This window comes from Pipistrellus kuhlii, unplaced genomic scaffold, assembly GCF_014108245.1.
Source record: "Pipistrellus kuhlii isolate mPipKuh1 unplaced genomic scaffold, mPipKuh1.p scaffold_m20_p_5, whole genome shotgun sequence".
Lineage (NCBI taxonomy): Eukaryota > Metazoa > Chordata > Mammalia > Chiroptera > Vespertilionidae > Pipistrellus > Pipistrellus kuhlii.
This window is the reverse complement of record NW_023425551.1, coordinates 29,093,217-29,111,413: the sequence shown is the minus strand read 5'-3', so window position 1 is coordinate 29,111,413 and position 18,197 is coordinate 29,093,217. Positions and strand designations below refer to the sequence as shown.

The window sequence follows — 18,197 nt, the reverse complement described above, 5'->3', positions numbered from 1 at the left end:
GGCAGACTGGCTCAGAGTGAATGGCGCCTTCTCCGGGAAGCTGACTCCGTTTCTCAGCTCGGGAGCTTCTGTTTTGGAGTTCCCACAAAGCCTTTGTTAAAATGAAATCCCAACCCCAATGTGGCTTCTGAAGAAAGGATGTGTGGGGGCGCATGTGTATGTGCATGTCTCTCTGTGTGTGGAAGGGCAGAAGCTGATCTAAGAAAGGGTTCAAGGCCAGGACACTTGTCTGCATGCAAGGCATGGGGGCCGGGCACTTCCTTTTGGCATTAGAGAGACTGACTTGTGGGTCCTATTTAAGAGAAGGAGAACTTCCGCCTGCCACTTGGTGGATGCCCACTTGCTGCACCTGGTGTGGTGTGGCTTTGTTTTGGCTCAGTTGTGTCAGAAGGGGCTACGGCACCTGAATGGACTACAGGGTGATCCTCCACACAGACCACTGGTGACCATTGCACAGTTGCCCAGGACAGACAAGTGGCTGTTTCCAAATTCTCTCATTTCATCGGTTTTAGCCAGTGAATTATGCCATGATTATACCTGGAATGTTTTTATACTTCCCAGGTGTAACCCATGCAAGCGGCCCTTGGTCAGGGGAGAGAATGTAAAAATCATAACATAGCTATGGCCGGTTGCTCAGTGGTTAGAATGTTGGCCTATGCACTGACTAGTACCTGGGTTGCAGGTTTGGTGCGTGTGCAAGAGGCAACCAATGGATGTGTCTCTCATATCAATGTCTCTCCCTCCCTCCCTCCCTCCATTCCACTCTCTCAAATCCTCAGGTGAGGATTAATAAAACAAACAAAAACAAAAACAAAAAGCAAAAACAAAAAAGAAAGTAAGCATATCATAGCAAACATAAGCTCTAGAGGCTTTTTTTCCAGCAAGTCTGAAATTCCCTCCGCACAAAGCTCCCTGAGCAGCAGTAATGCAGCCATCAGTCCTCCCCTAAATAGCCAGCTCTCTGAATGCACACTGTATTCTGAGCCAATGCGCTCTTTCATCCAATGCCTATCTTCCTCTTGGCGTATTCCAAGGCTTTCCAATGACACAAAATTGGTGGTCATTTCAAAATTAAATGATGCAAGGCATAAAATTAGTATTATTCTTGATGTCACCTCTCTCTACTTTTTAAATATATGAATACAATAGTTTAGAACATTGAAACATTTAACAAGTTGAATTTTGATCTAGTTTAAATTGAATTATATTTGAACAGCACAACATCGTATTTTTGGCTTTGGTTTCAACCTTCAAGGGAGAAATGCTATTGTTATTAATGTATTCATTTCGGTTATTATGGAAACTTTGAATTGAAGCAATGGAAGACAGAGGATCTCCTCTAAGAAAACCTCTTCTCCTGACAAACACCAGAGGGCGCTCATTTATGCTTAGCAAAAGACTCCGTGCCAAAGAGGAAATGCCATTACTTTAAATTGCAAAATTACTGGCTATAATATATAGCAGTGCCTAGGTAAATGTGAAATTTTTTTTCTGTAACTCTGCTTGTGGAAGGAAACTAATTATATAGACACATGATAAAACAGGTGCACCTTGCTCTAACCTGAGAATAAAAAATTATCTCACAACCATAAATCAGTTAATGATGAGTAAGTGTATAAAGAGTAATGTACCTAGAATACTAATTAAAAACAAGTCAATAAGATGGAGGATGGTAATCAAATCTATCTAGGTCAGTGGTTCTCAACCTTCTAATGCCGCGACCCTTTAATACAATTCCTCATTTGTGGTGACCCCCAACCATAAAATTATTTTTTGTTGCTACTTCATCACTGTAATTTTGCTACTGTTAATGAATTATAATGTAAATATATGTGTTTTCCAATGGTCTTGGGCTCTACAGCTCTACCTGTGGTTGAGAACCGTTGCTGTAGAGGATGAGAATTAATAAAACAAACAAAAAAATTTTCCATTAGACTGCTGGGAGTGTATTTAATAGAATTTCACACTGACTCTGCTCAAATTTCAATGCTTTTGTGGTTAATTTCCGAGAGCTTTCACAAGTCATATTTCCCTTAATATTTTTCTTAGTTTCATTGACTTTTTCATTTAGATAGTTGTCTTACTGGGTATTTGAAAATTTATCTTGTCATATCTATTATATCTTTTTATTGTAATTCCTCATGCTGCATTTAAATGTATTGTCATTTTCTTTTAATTTCAAATAAATATTTAGTTCTGTTTTCTTCTGAATTTGAGATTTAAACTCAAGCCTTTAATCTGTCTGGGACTTTATTTTAGTACTAGAGGCCCGATGCACGAAATTTGTGCAAGAGTAGGCCTTCCTTCCCCCAGATGCCAGCACCAGTTTCCCTCTGGCACCAGGACCTGGGCTTCCCTTGCAGCCCTGGCTTCATCAGGAAGGTTGTATGCTTTTATTATTATAGATATGGTGTAAGGTGAGGTTTGAAAGTGATTTTTTTTTCCCTGCCAAAGTGCAAAATTGCTTTCTCAGCATCATTCCTCTTCTTTCTGTTTATTATTTAATGCATCCTTTAGCAGACATTTAAATTTTATATTCTACATAGTAAAGCTTATTTCTGGATGCTCTATAGCTCTGAGTCATAAAAGGCTAAGGCAAACAGCTGAACAACTTTTCTAATTGAAATATATCAACCATATTAACCAATAGCAAATGTTAAAATAGTTCCTCAGAAAGCACAGCTTCTCAAGGAAACCAGTCAAAATGGGGAGAAACAGTAGAGACCAAGTCTGCTCTTGGTTTATTGTAACATATTTGAGTCACTACGTACTTTCTGAGCTATATTAAGCCTCAGTTTTTGTGTCTTGCCAGGCTCACCCCAGCTAAGTCCTTTCTCCGAAGGTGGTTCCAGAAACTGAATACGTACCCTTTCAGCTAATTCGTCCAGGTCAGACAGAAGGCTTTTCATTGTGCTCTCAGCATTGTTGATTTGTATCTTTCTTAGGATATACTGGTTTTCTCTTTCTGACAATTTTGTCTGTGGAAAAGAAATGTTTTGAAAATAATCAGTAGATGTGCGCACCAGGTTTGTAAAAATAAACACAAAACTCTTCCCATGTTAGAGGACTTGGAGTAGAATGTGAGTCTGTTCCCCAAATGGTGGTGGGTCTGCAGGCTGTTGCAGGACGGTATAGAGGTTGGGGACTGCAAGAGGGTTCTCAGAGACCCAAGGGCTGAAATTCATTCAACTTTGCTCACCAGGCAGACCCTGGGCTGTGCTGTGTTGGCTGTGGGGAAAGGGTGCCTTTTTCTAATTTGTACAAATGCACAATATAGACTGGTGGTGCCTTGGGTGTCTGAGCTTTAAAATGTCAATTTTGGAATACTGTGGAAGGAATGATCAACCCACGCAAATTAATGTTGATGGAGTTTAGGAATTTCCTTTCCTTTCCTTTTTTTTTTTTTTTTTTTTTTTTTTAATAAGGAGAGCAATTCTCTTTATGTCAGATCATTTGCTCCCCCCCACTTTATTTTTTATTTTTGAGGAGTTTATTCCAAATGTGGCTTTACTCGGATTACTTTGGAGTGGGCTCCTTGAACTTGGCACTGCTATACCTCTATTTATCTTGAAGTTGTGTTGTTGGGGAAAGAGAATTCAAATGGTATCAAGAGACCTGAATCTGAGTGACTCCCCTGAGAATTAGTGCCTTCATGCATCCAAACAGACGAGTTTGGACAAGAAGGATTTCCAGGTTTGGAACAGAATGCTCACGAAGATTCCATCCCGCTCTACAATTTTGTCATTTTTTTGTTTTGTTTTGTTTTGCATGTTGCATAATATGGACAGTTGCTGTGCATGTCATCTGCACCTCCACAAAGTAATGAGCACTTACTATGCTAGGTACTGTTTTAATACCCCAGCCAAATCAACTCACTGAATTCTCTCAACAATCCATAAGCTGGTTCAATAATTTCCCTCAATTCCAAATGAGGAAACTGAAGAATAAAGATGTTAAAAAAAAAAACTTACCTGAGGTTACATAGCTAGTAAGTGTTAGAACCAGCATTTGAATGCAAACAATCTAAATTCAAAGTTTATGCTCTTCTAAATTGACTAACGAAGTTTAAAAAAGTATACTGGTATTAATTCTATTGTCCTTTCAGTTAATTATTGTTTAAATCTGTTGGTTGTGATAGAAGCCCATGATTTAGAGGGGGGAAATGAAACCACTTCTTAAAGCTTAGATATACAAGCACAGTTTATCTGTTTCCTGCCTTTAACTCATTTATTAGAGATTAACCACAGGATCTATGAGGATAAACAGAGCATGTGAGTATGTTGTGTGTTTGAGTGTGTGTGTGTGAATATGAGTAAATGAGGGGGATATGGAAAAATGAGGGGGACTCTAACAGTGAGAAGGCAAGGTAAGGGTAGGAGATAGAGGTAAAAATTGAGATAGAGAAACAGAGACAATAGAGAGAAAACTTTATAGAGAAACTTCTCAGAAACATTGCACATTGAAGGTAAGGTAATGGTAAGTCTGTGGTAATCATTTGAATGACCAATGTACAGCTTCACCAAGGAAATAAGTGTTTCGCATCCCTCAATAGTTTTGTACATAGATACCAGTTTTTTAGTCATTTCGCTTTCAGTATTAACCTCTTTTATTAGGCTGAAGCTCATGCTTACAATTAACTTGTCATAATTTCCTAGAGCTAACAATGTGTAATATTGGCATGGGACTCAGATACCAAAACCGATAGGTGTTTCTAGGGGTGAATCAGTGAAACCAGAATGAAAACATGCAGAAGGTAAACATTTGTGCATACTTTGAGGAGGTAGATGGTGGAGTTCATTTCATTCACGTGTCTATGGGCAGCGGCACCGGAGGACACACTCAACACACCGGATTTGCTTTCTTCAATGGAGAGCGCGGCTAAGCGAAGGTCATCAGTCAGATCCCAGATGCACTTATCACAGCCTAGAAATAGAAAGTGCATGTCATTTCTTCAAAATCAAAAGTCAGCTGGGAAGCATGCTGCTTTCATTAGATCACTATATGGACTTCCTTAGTTAATTCTATTTCCATTTTAGTTTCATGAGGTGCTGTTCTGGGCCACAGAACTAGTCCTTATATCCAAAGTGGAGTAGAGTCCAAGATGAGCCAGACTACATCAACATTATCTCCACTTAACACCTAACAAAGGGAAAGTAGGTTAACATGAATACTGACTGTGAACTGAGAGAAAAAGCAAGCATGAAAGGGACAGCACTCTGAGGTGCCTCTCTTTATGTCAGGCCTGTTGCTTGATATCCACTAGTGAAGATGCCATTTGATAGGCACTCCTCCTTTCCTGTCATCTTTTTTTTCATCTCAATTAAGGTTCTAGCACTTCTTACTCCCTGGTCTCACCCCAAAAGGTGACTCCCTCAGCACCTCCCTTGGCCTGACCTCCTGTCTGGTGCAGTAGTTACAATTTCTCATTGCTTTCCATGTTTCACTTTTGAGTTATTCTGACCGCTGTCATTTCCCACCAGGATCCCAGTGCCCTCCTGGGGCACACTCACAAGTACACCCTTTGAAACTTTCCTGTTCTCTCTTTCTCTTTCAGATTGTACTTCCTTCCGGAGAACTAGTAAGTGGAGACTGAAGTGTTAATAGTTGTTAGTATGTTAATTAAGTTTAACATGGTCTTACTCATATTGACTCTCAGAGGAACATCAGGCTGGAGGGGAAGTGCTTAGGTCCAGGCAGGTATCATGATGTCCTTAAAGTGACCTTGCTTAGGAGACCACTTATGCTATCAGTGTGTAAACTTTACCCTGCTTGTGCCTCACATTCTGTGCCATCCTCTAAAATGTGATTCATTGGTAATATTAATCTCTTGTGTCCAGAGGACTCTGACGTCAAGATACCTAATGTTAAAAAAATATATAGTCTTTAAATAACTCTACTTAAAGATAAATATTAGTTACTCTTTAAAATGAAATGTTCTGGAAATTAGTTTTGAAATGTTTCAGCAGGTCCTTGCACCATCAGGAATAATCACTATTTGATTGATAGGAGTGACAAAGAAATCCAGGAAAGAAAGAGAGCAGCTCCTTCTCATAAGGCCTGAATATTTTATTTCTGGTGCTACTTCAGATCTGGAGTGATCTGGGACAAACCACTGACATCTCTTGGTATCTCATTTTTCTCAGAGTTGTAAAGCATTGTCTGCATATCATATTATCTAGTGACCTGAAGAGAAAATGGAGAAAAGGAGCTAAAATAAACCCAGTCTTTGGGAATTATGTTTCTGAGTTTGCCTTTATCCACTAGGTAAGATTCTAAACTTAAAGACTTGATAAGGTTTGTAGAGGTGTATAAATGTAAATCATCTTTTTTGCAAATTAGAATCAAGTGGTCAACTGAATATTTTTTGTCTAGGGCAGCGTTTTTCAACCGCTGTTCCGCAGCACACTAGTGTGCCGCGAGATGTTGCCTGGTGTGCCGTAGGTGCAGACAAGACAAGAATTTTATAATTTTTCACCATTTTGTTTACTTAATATTTCATAATAAAGTAATTATAAAATACTTTCTTTGTGTTTATTTGATTCCTATTCAAGAGAATTACTTTATATATAGTCAATATAGGCACAGAGTTAAATTTTTTAACATTTTCTAATGGTGGTGTGCCTCGTGATTTTTTTCATGAAACAAGTGTGCCTTTGCCCAAAAAAGGTTGAAAAACACTGGTCTAGGGTACATTTGTTTGAGGCACAGACAGGGTAAAGCCAGGGGTGAAACTCAGGCAGGTTCTAGAGAGGAGTATTGCATAGCTCTCCTTAGTCTTCCACCTGCAGCACATTAGAGAAAGTGGGGTTAGTCAATCATGTACTGTTATTTTTACTTATGGTTGGGCAGTCCGTGCCTGTAGGGGGTTCAAAACTTCTTTCCAAGCATCTTCCGGTTACACTGTCACATGGGCCTCCTCCACAATTACACACTGTGGAAAACAAAAACAAGAGATTAGGGATTCATTTCTTAGTGCTTAAAACATGACAATGTTCTCATGGTTTCTAGAAACAGTGGCTATCAGTATATAATTACTCAATGGGCATTAATTATATTCGCCTCAGCCCAATGAGATTTTCAAAGGAGACCCTTGGGTGAAAACAAATTTAAATTTCTAGGACTTCTCTCCCAACTTTTTGGGAGGATCCTGACATGACTATACAGCTGCTTCAGTCCAGAAAAATCCTGGTAAATTTCACAAGATACAAGATAATTATGGAACTCATTATTCAACTGAACTCTGAAAGCCAGCCTTTCATTGCAGCTTGATTCTCCAGTTTAATCCAACTGCGGAGTTGTCATTGCCAGGTGTGAAGGAGAAGTAGTCCATTGGGAGAGAGTGAGGAGGCCCAAGAGCAAATCTTGGCTTCCACAGTGCTTGACCCTTAGCAAAGCTGACTCCAAACCTCCAAGTGATAGCTCTCAGTGAGGGCTAGGGATAATGTCGTGGAAAAAATTAGGAACATATTTACATAAATTTAGAAATCCTGAGAACCCATTATTCATCTACTGAAGATTTTCAATATAGTCATTTGGAAAAAAACAAAAACAAAAACCCCATTTCAGAGTAGAAATTAATTTGTGATATTTTAAAAGAAACTCATAAGCTACCCATGTCAACAATAAGCTGAAATAGAATTGTGAATTTTCCCCATCTCTTAACTGTCTTTAGAGAAAAATTATAAAAAATTTAGCTGTAAGGGGAAATGCATTTATTACATTTCAGTTGTTTAATGTTCCACAAAATGTAGATTTATTAAACCATTCAGCAAGATCATGCTTTATTACTTTTAGCTTTAGATCTTTTCTAAGATTGATCTGCTTCTATGTAATTTAAACATAAGTTTAGTACTAAATATTTTGAGAATCAGAATATTCATCATTGTCTAAGGCTTTGATTTTGCCAGCAGTTTTTTAAAATTCTTGCCCCAGGGTGTGTACACACACACACACACACACACACACACACACACACACGAAAGAGGAAGAGAAAGATGTATGTGAAAGAGAAACATCAATTGCTACATGTACATGCCCCAACATTGAATGAACCCACAACATTGGTAGGTGACCTGACAAGGAATTGAATGCAAACAATTGAAAACAAAAATCTTCTGGTGTGAGGGACAATGCTCTAATCAAGTAAGCCTCCCAGCCTGAGCTGCCAGCGCTCTTTCTGATGCCTGCTTTTCTTCTTTAGTCGTCTGGACACAGAAAGCTCTTCCCTGTGTCCTTTTTGGTATTATGCCTTTATGCACTTTGCTTTCTTGCAGACATGTTTACTTTTATTATGATTTCTGAAAACTACATGCGTTTTCCTCTCAATATTAACCTTTGCACTTAGCATCTTTTTAAGCGGGACTTTGTTTTAGTGAGATTTCCTATAGGAGCATGCCACAAGAGTACAATACCTCTTCCTCACCCTTCTTCCCCTCGAAGTCACAGCCTTATTCCTAGAGGAAGGCAATTAAACTTTACCTATGAAGAGCTTTATTCTGTGTGGCAAATGGGTTATAGAAATTATCAATGAAATGTATACATTTCACTCTAACTGAAGTCAATTCTTATACTTTACCTGAGATAGGTGCTCTGACAATTTGAGGAAATTAGGGTGTGAGTAAGCTCTATCATTGACTTGCTCACCTATTGCACTGAAATGTCAGCTTTACCAAACATGACTAAAAAAATGGGACTTAGCTTCCAGAATAAGAAAAGTGATGTGAACCATGGAGATTTTCATTCAGAATTCTGGCCAATCATAGGTTGTCCATGGAAATCTGCTTTTCTTCTTTGATCAAAATGGGAAGGATATAAGATGGCCAGGCAAGCGCTCATTTGTGTCAGTGTGTCTTGGCTCATGAGCTAAGTTACATTAGTAGCCTTGATAATATCCACCAAAGGTGAGTTTGGAATGCACATTCTTGAGAATGTGCATTGCCCTGGAAAAGTGACAAGGGGGCACTTGAGATATTTTCCCAAGATAAATACATCTAAATCCAGGACGTGCACTGGCCAGGACTTACAGTACCGTACCTGCACAGTTCTTGGCAATCCTGGCATCCCCATAGTAGCCTGGGGCACAGCGCTCACACTTGAATCCAGTGGTATTACGTAAGCAATTCCGACACTGGCCAGTGATCTCATCACAGTCTTCAAAAATCAGGTTAGGATCGGAATTTCCACTGCAGTCACATTTCTTACAGGTGTTTCCAACAAGCAAGGGGTTTCCATAATAACCAGGAGCACATCTGAAGGAGAATCACATGTTAACAACTTAACAGCCGTAGTTTTTCTTTCTTTTAATCTACTTTGCCATCTAGAACAAAAATGTAGTTAATATTTGTGGCTTGCTTTTCCAGAATTCATTCACATCTCCCATCTTCCTAATAGAACTAGACTTTGTTTTTAAGGAACCACTCCTCCCCCATGTGTTACAGCCCATTTAGCCTGGCCAGCTTTCCAGATGTAGGAGTGTCTGGGTATGACCAATGTGTGGGCGTTTTTGGTCATTCCAACAACTGGCATGCACAGCTGGCATGTGATGGGTGGTGCTAGATACACTAAATGAGACACACTACTAGTGCACAGCTAGGAATTATGTTGGTCAAAATGTTAATAATGCCTTTGTTGAGAAACACTGATATAAATCACTGTCCACCTTGCTGACGTGAACTGTTCAGGTAGCCTAAATCTAAGCCAATCAATGCCTGGCACTATCTTGTCCAAAATGAATTGGCTCAGAGGTGATTCAATTGGGGTGTAGCCCAGGGATATTGTTTGAGAGTTATGGGGAGGCATCTTTTCATCTTTGGATGAATGATGAGTCAGGTGGTGCTCTTAGTTCTGAAGCCATCTTGTGACTGAGGAAAGGCAATATGGAGACAAGGCAGAGGGCAGAGCTGAGGGTACCACAGAAAAACAGAGTTGGAGCCAAAGAGCCATTATTATGGACATTTTAGATCTCTGCGTCTACAGAGGCCAAGACACCTAACTATGGCATTTGTTGTGGGGGCAGCATGCTGGCTGGGCCCCTCATGAGACAGCCTAGCCTTGCAGGAGACTGGTGACTGAAACCCATCCAACCTTTGCTGGCCTGGCCAAACTGTGCACTCGAAGTGGGGCTGCCTCTCTCAGAGGAACACGTGCTTTTCTCTATTTTTCCCAAATGTGCCCTGTGGGCCAGCCAAGGCCCTGCTGTGAGTGGTGGGACTGCAGGCCCCATATAAGGGCCAGCTGCTGCTTGGTTCCTGTCAACTGTTGCCAAGTTGTAGCTGTGAGGGAATGGAGGACCTGTATTGCTAAATTTTCCTATTTTTAGACAAAGAAGTTAAATATTGGCTGCAGACTGCAGGCTGGAATGGGGAGACCAGGGTGGGAGTGGAGAGCCTGGGCTAGGGCATTGGCCTTGGGAATGGAAAGGAAGGGAGGACTTTCCAAGAAAATAACTAAGGCTTGGTCTGTAGTAACAAGATACTACAGTTTAAAAGCTTCCATTTAAAGAACTAAAATTATGACTCAGAACATTTGAAAAATAGAGAAATGAAAAATAAAAATCACACCTGTAATCCCAAGGCCCTAATGAAATAATTGTTCAACATTTTGCATATAATCTTCCAGCCTTTATTCCTACATCTTCGTTTTTTGTGGTTTTTTTGTTTGTTTGTTTGTTTTTTGTTTTGTTTTGTGTAGTTGTAATGATGGTGTATGGTCAGTATTTACACCCTTGACTTGCCTTGTATCTCATAGCTTCACCTAGTTACCACAGACAACTGGGAGGTAGGCCACACAGGCCTGGCATTCTGAGGTTGAGAGACTATTTGGTTTTCCAGCCTCACACAGCTAGGAAGTCACAGTGCAAGACCGGACCTTCTGACCCTCATGTTCTTTCCTTCACTCCACTCTGGACCACACTGCTGCTACTATAAATGAATGAGTGAATTCATCCAACAGAGGGACAATTCATGTCTATTTTATGCAAGGCACAGAAAGACAGGAAGAGGAAAAATACACAGCCCATTCTGAAAGAACAGGGAACAAATGAAGCACAATCTTATATAATATCTAAATTCTAGAAATCGAGGTCTATATAAAGTTAAGAATGAATTAAAGTGTCACACAATCTACAAAGAGATATCCCCAAGAGAAAATGTGTAATGAGTTTTGTTGCTCATATTCATTCATTCATGTCTTTGCACCTCTAATTTATTGGCCCGCTGGTCTCCAAGCCAGCATAAATCATTCCTCTTTAGAACACATGGCTGGATTGAATTTCTAACCTTTGCTGCAGTTCACCAAACAGAATATTAGACTCTTAGACTCAGTGAAATGGAACTCAGATCTACTCTCTTAATGTGCAGCTGGGAATTCTGAGGTCCAGGAGTGAATAGACTGGCCCAAGCTCGTATGAGTCAGATGCCAGTTATGTCCATTTCTCTGTTTAATTTCACTGTATTTGATCTCCATAAGTTGCCCCCTGGTCTTCCATAAGAGAGGAAAAAAAAGTTCTCTATTCTGTCAGTCAGAATCTCAATCATAGTGGAAACCTATTTTAAACAAATATATTTTATTGATTATTTTTTACAGAGAGAAAGGGAGAGAGATAGAGAGATAGAAACATTGAGGAGAGAAAAACATTGATCAGCTGTCTCCTGCACACCTCCTACTGGGATGTACCTGCAACTGAGGTATATGCCCTTGACCAGAATCAAACCAGAAAGCCTTCAGTCCGCAGGCCAATGCTCTATCCACTGAGCCAAACTGGTTAGGGCTGGAAACTTATTTTAGGTTACTTTGAGTTTCAAGAACATCTTTTGGTGATAGATTTGGTGGCAACTCTGAAGTCATTGTCCAAATTTCAACACTACAGATTTTTATAGGCTCACATAGCTGGGTTTCTTACTCTTGGCCCCATAAAAGCCCCTACTCTTTTAGATAGGGAAAATAGAGCATGGAAAAGCTAAACAATGTGTTCATTGCTACAGGGCTCCAAAATATTAGGGGACTCCAAATTTAATGTTCTTTCTACTCCACAAATCATTAACCAATTAATGATTATAATAATTGAATAATCAAATGATATTAGTGCACCCAATTCCTACCTTCAAAGGGACAATAGGAAGGATATAAAAGGATCAGTAGTTCGATTCAGAGTCAGTATTGGAGCTCTGGTATCTAGCGGGTTGGTCCATAATCTCATTTCTAGCTTTATTAGTGACTCGATTCACTCAGGGAAAAGGAAAGATCAGCATATGAACTTTGTCATTTCAGTTAGTGATTGTATTATTTGGGCAAAGGTTGTTTTGAGGAAATCAGACTAAATGTTTACCAATAGTTATTGTTTGGAGAATTTGACCCACACAGAAAATGGTACATTTTATTAGCTTACCTTTCACAGTTAGGTCCAGCGTAGTTTTCTTTACAAATACACCGAACAGCTCCATTTTTTCTATAGCAGGATTCTGCAAAACTAGAATTGTAAGGGGATATTAGAAGTCAATTCCATAAATCATTGAAGAGACCTTCTTCAAATGGGTGTGGTCATTTGCTTTATTTAAAGTAAATCCTCGTCCTTTTGGAAAAATTTAAACCAGCAGGCTCAGACAGAAAATGCCAATCCATCTGTGAAACCATTTTCCAGGTTCACCTTACTTATTTTTCCATAGAGGCATTTTATTATTATTATTTTTTTAAATATATTTTATTGATTTTTTACAGAGAGGAAGGGAGAGAGATAGAGAGCTAGAAATGTCGATGAGAGAGAAACATCGACCAGCTGCCTCCTACACACCCCCTACCGGGGATGTGCCCGCAACCAATGTACGTGTCCCTGACCGGAATCGAACCTGGGACCTTTCATTCCGCAGACCGATGCTCTACCACTGAGCCAAACCGGTTTTGGCCATAGAGGCATTTTGTTATTTTTACTAGAAGCAGTGGGCATTTCAGAAAACCATTGATTATATGTAAAGTCTAAAACACATATTCCAAAGGCAGATAAAATAAGCAAATTTTGCCTGCAATTTTAAATTTATCTGAGAATTTTCTCTTTTAGACTTATGTGACAATTTTCTCTTATTTCCATCACTTTCTGTGTATAAGTTTGAAAATTCCCCCTTTTTTATTCCCTAGATCTCTTCCACTCTTTACAGTTACGAGCCAATTCTAAACTACCCTATATAATAAAAGGCTAATAGGCAAATTGTTCCCTCAGGAGTTCAACCTACTGGGAGTTCGACCACTCACTATGATGGGCTCTGACTTCCAGGGGGTGGCGCAGAACAAAAAAGGCCCCATTGGTTGCCAGCGGCCGGGGGAAGGAAGTCCCTGATTGGCCCTGATCGGCCCTGATCACTGGCCAGGCCTAGGGACCTCACCTGAATTTTGTGTTCTGGGCCTCTATTACTCTAAGTATAATCTTTGCAGAACCTTAATTTCTTTTATGTGCACCTTAAAGAATGGAAATAAAGGGTGGAAGGACTGGCCGAGTTGGTCAAAGTCACAAAGCAAGTACTCGAGCAATAGGACCCACAGTAAAAGGATTCTAGTCCGTGGAACCCCTCTCTTAATTCTTCATCTTCATATTTTTTTAAGTTAATAAAGTGTAGGTCTGAAAAGTATTAATAATAAGAATATTAGTTCAGCAGAATAAATAAGCAAATTAATTATCAAGGCAGAGGGAGTGAAATATTACACTGTGCATGTTTGGATAATTCTACACTGACCCATGAATCCACCCATATGAGTTTTAAAGACTCTTAAATTAGTTTTGGCCTAGGTACTGTACAATTGATGGAGCATGATCTGCTGTTCTCACATTACTGCATGTGTGAGCAATTTTACCCTAATGAACTTCAGAGGAAAGAATATGGATGTGTTTGCTTTGTTTAAAAATATTTAAAAAATAAAGTCTGAAAACAATCTGTGCTTCTCAGGGAAAGGTAATCCCCACAATTTACTTGCTTTAACAGTTTGATTAAAAACATTCCATGAGATTACATTTCTTTGGCCTTTATTTCTCATTTTGCTTGTTCTTATTCCTTCGCTGACTTAAAGAAACATTGTCAGTGAAGAGTCCAGGACACTCATGTTTCCTTGAAGATGTTTCTCCCACCAGCCTGCTTGAAGAGCTGAAACATCTGCCAGTGTCTGGAGTCATCTGCCTTGAGCTAATGTCCTGCTACTTCAAACAGATGGCATTTTCCTTAATTGGAGCCATTACCATAGCTAATAGTAGACATGGTGGATGTCTGCCCAAGCCCAAAATAAATAAATGAATTCTGTGCAAATGGTCCTTGGGAATAGCTGTATGACCATTGGTCTCTGTGGTGGGAGACTCAGAGGCAATGCCAGCTGCTGAGGGTTCCTTTCTTGTTTTTCATCAGCATTAAATGTTTGTGTTTTATGCAGAGGAAAGTCTGTCTTGGCTGGGGAAATGAAAACATTGTGCCTTTCTCAGCCCACACTAGCAAGCCATGGCGCCCTTTCTAAGAGGAAAGGAGACTTTTGCTCTTGGAAAACCCTCAAGGGAACTTAAAGAAAAATAGACTGAGCCCTGTTTGTTGCTGAACTCCCTCAGACTTTATTTCCTTGCTTTCTGATGTGGCTATTGTAACTAGAAATCCAAATCCTGGGTCAAATAGCAGATCTCTGAGACTGTGATTTAGATTCCATACTTGTGCCTTTCTGAACTTAAATCAAAGTCCTGGCAGTTTCATTTTTATAGAAAATAGAAATATGAATTTTAAAACAACTGAAAGAGGCAATGGTGCAGTTGGTTTTTGATAATTTATTTGATTAGTGTTGGAGATCAATTAACTGAGTCAATAATAAGGTCAGATCAAAGGCTAGAACGTCATAGGGTCCAAGCAAATTTGTCCTGTTTTATGATCACTGACTACCTCCCCACTCCCATTTCTGTCCCAGACTCCCCTCTCCCTCCCCTCAGGGATGTGGGAAGTAGAACTATTTCCACTAAAAGAAAGCAGGTCTCTCACACCCTTCCTAATTCCTCAACATTCCCACGTATGTTCTTTTCTTATTGGTGGTGTATTTTTGCTTTTGTATTCATGTTCAGCAGGTTTTCAGCCTCAAATCTGTATTATGGAGACTTCAGTTTTCATGTCTGTGAATATGCTCCTAACTGCAGAGCACATCCCCTAAGACCTTCCCTGGGATCTGCTCACACACACAAGAGAAAAAACATGGATGAAATGGTTGTCCTTGATACCTATGGGAACTTTTTCTCTTTCAAGGCAAGAAGGTTATTACCCAATTGGCAAGTTTCTGCTTCAATCATTTAAGAGTTAACAGCTTGTCTGGAGTGGCTCAGTGGTTGAGCGTTGACCTATGAACCAGGAGGTCATAGTTTGATTCCTGGTTGGGGCACATGCTGGGTTGCGGACTCAGTCCCCAGTAGGGGGCATGCAGGAAGCAATCGATCAATGATTCTCTCTCATCATTGATGTTTCTATCTCTCTTTCCCTCTCCCTTCCTCTCTGAAATCAATAAAAAATATATTTAAAAAATAAATGATTAATAAAAGAAGGGCCTTCACAATAGCTTCTTGATCAACTGATATACTGGAAAAAGTCAGATGCTTTAGAAACTTCATAATACTGCTGTATTTTGACTTATTTTAGAAAAGGCATGACTTTTTGAGTGTTTTATTCACTACTTTGACCAACAACTGGTAAATGATTGGCACATAAGCACTCAATAAATATTTCTTGATTGCATGTAGACAAAATTTCTCAGTCCATATAAATGAGTTCCAAAAGTCTCTTATTTCAAGACATTAATGTCAGGTAATTTAAATTAAAAAGTCTTATCATAGGAATAGAATAAAAAATACATAAGCCAGACAATACAATTAGCTTTTTAATTCTTCTGTTAGTTTCTAAAGAAACTTCAGCTGAAAGCTTATAAACCTGTTTGGAGCAGTTAATGCTTTATAAAATCTTTGTTTACATGGGTAAATGAGTGATACCTGCTATAATATTAGGAAGCTGGAGGTACATATATTTGTCAAAATAACTATATCACATAAGAGAGTGACATGCTTAACATATCATCAGATATGGTTGAGACTAATGTTTAAGAGCAGAATATTAATGAATAATAAAACAATATACCTAGATGAGGCAACATAAATCAGGATACACTTGAATGGAAATAACAGAACATTTAATGTTGGAGTTTTCTACTTTCACTCTGAGTACCATTCATTTTGTGCAGGTTATTAATACCATTGGACATGAAAAATTACAAAGCAAGGGCTGAGGCAGTTTAATGATTTCTAAAGAAAGATGGGGCTATAAAATCATCTGACTTCTTCCCAGACTGTCAGAGCCTCAAAGGATTTGAACAAATCACAAGCTATTAGGTAAAATGTTAATCAGTATTGGTATTCAATTAAGGACAAAACATTAGAGAGACATTTGGTTATTATCTCCTCTTTTCTTCTCTTTTTAAGATAGCGTGTGTGCGTGTGTGAGTATGTGTGTGTGTGTGTGTGTGGTATTGAGGCCTTTTAGGTTATTTTATATGTACTGTTTAACTTAATTTTTATAACAGTTGTCAACTAAATATTACATCCAAATCTTTAGAACAGTTTCTGACATGGAGAATATAAGTGTTAGGGAAAAAAATATAAAGTATGTGTTTACTAAAGCCAACATCAAACATATTCCTTTCCATGTGTAAGGCACCAACCCAAATGATTCACACATATTATCATAGTCTAACTCTCTGAGGCAGATTTTGAAAACAACTTTGATTTACTAAGGAAATCCTGAGATCCAAAGTGACTAAAGGAATCAATAAATGGAACTAAGATCTGAATCTAGTCTCTTTGACCCCAATCCCATGGAAAATGAGACCTTGTCTGAGATAATACAGCTATTATGTGCCAGAGCACAGATATTGATTGACCAAGTTTTATTACTATCTACTTGAAACACTGTGGTAGGAACCCGGTACAAAATACATACATATAATTGGGTTTTGTACAGGGTTCCTAGGACAGTGTTCCTAAAACTTTTGGAATTTCAAGACTGTCTTTTGTCCTTCATAATGAGTTCCTTTCAACCATACCAGAGTTTATGATGATGAAATGATTCTTGATTATTTCCTTTATAGCTTCTGGATGGAGGCTGGTCTGCCAGAGGAACCAACTACACAATTAGAGGATTGGAACTTTCAATCTCATTCCTCCCCCAACCTCAGGGGAGGGGAGTGGTGCTGAAGATTGAGTTTAATCACCAGTCATTTAATCAATCATGACTATGTAATGGAACTTCAATAAAGCTCTTCAACAGCAAGGATTGGGGAGCTTCTGGGCTGGTGAACACATTGATTTGCTGAAAAGATGCTGCCCCAGGAGAGTAAGCACACAGAAGCTCTGTTCCTTCCTGTTTCCTCAGCCATACCCTGCCCTATGCATATCTTCCATTGGGCTGTCCCTGAGTTGTATCTTTTATAATAAAACTTACTTTTCTGAGTCCTATGAGTCGTTCTAGAGAATTACCAAACCTAAGTGGGATTGAAAGATCCCTACTTTTGTACTTAGATAGAAAAAAAACGTGAAAAGCCTGGGGACCCCATTTCAGCTGCTTCTGAAGTGGGAATGAACCCTTAAGCTCTGGGGTCTGCACTAAATCTGGGCAATTAGTGTGAGAATTGATTGATTGTAGAACACTGAGTTGGTATCAGAGAATTGAAGAATTGGTTGATATTTGAAAAACCAAATACCAGTACACCATTTTAATTCTACAGTCTATCATTTTTAAGCCAATAAAATTGCTAATCATGAGTTCATTACTGAATTTTTTAAAAAAACATATTTTATTGATTTTACACAGAGAGGAATTGAGAGGGACAGAGAGTTAGAAACGTCGATGAAAGAGAAACATCGATCAGCTGCCTCTTGCACACCCCCTACTGGGGATGTGCCCGCAACCAAGGTACATGCCCTTGACCAGAATCGAACCCGGGACCTTTCAGTCCGCAGGCCGACGCTCTATCCACTGAGCCAAACTGGTCTTGGCTGATTACTGAATTTATACATATTAGCTACCTGGAAAAAAATTCACCATTTCCATTAAAATGTATATCTATGCTTTTTAAATGTATATCTCACTCAGGCCAAAACATAGCCAGAGGTGAAAATTAGTTTTCTTGATTATCTTCTATGAAGTGAT

At 39.1% G+C, this 18,197-nt stretch overlaps 1 protein-coding gene across 3 annotated transcripts in view; it reads right to left on the bottom strand.

Annotated features, from left to right (window-relative positions):
• The window catches only part of LAMA4 (laminin subunit alpha 4), a 122,828-nt gene that overhangs the window by 60,581 nt on the left and 44,050 nt on the right, over positions 1-18,197 (bottom strand). For 2 of the 3 annotated variants that reach the window (XM_036414187.2, XM_045572619.1), the window contains exons 5-9: positions 12,386-12,466; positions 9,034-9,248; positions 6,836-6,931; positions 4,772-4,923; positions 2,868-2,978 (exon numbers count right to left, since the gene is read on the bottom strand). In XM_036414187.2, the coding sequence (XP_036270080.1) occupies positions 2,868-2,978; positions 4,772-4,923; positions 6,836-6,931; positions 9,034-9,248; positions 12,386-12,466 (655 nt within the window). The remainder of the gene's footprint in view (positions 1-2,867; positions 2,979-4,771; positions 4,924-6,835; positions 6,932-9,033; positions 9,249-12,385; positions 12,467-18,197) is intronic. The other variant, XM_036414189.2, reaches the window with a different exon arrangement.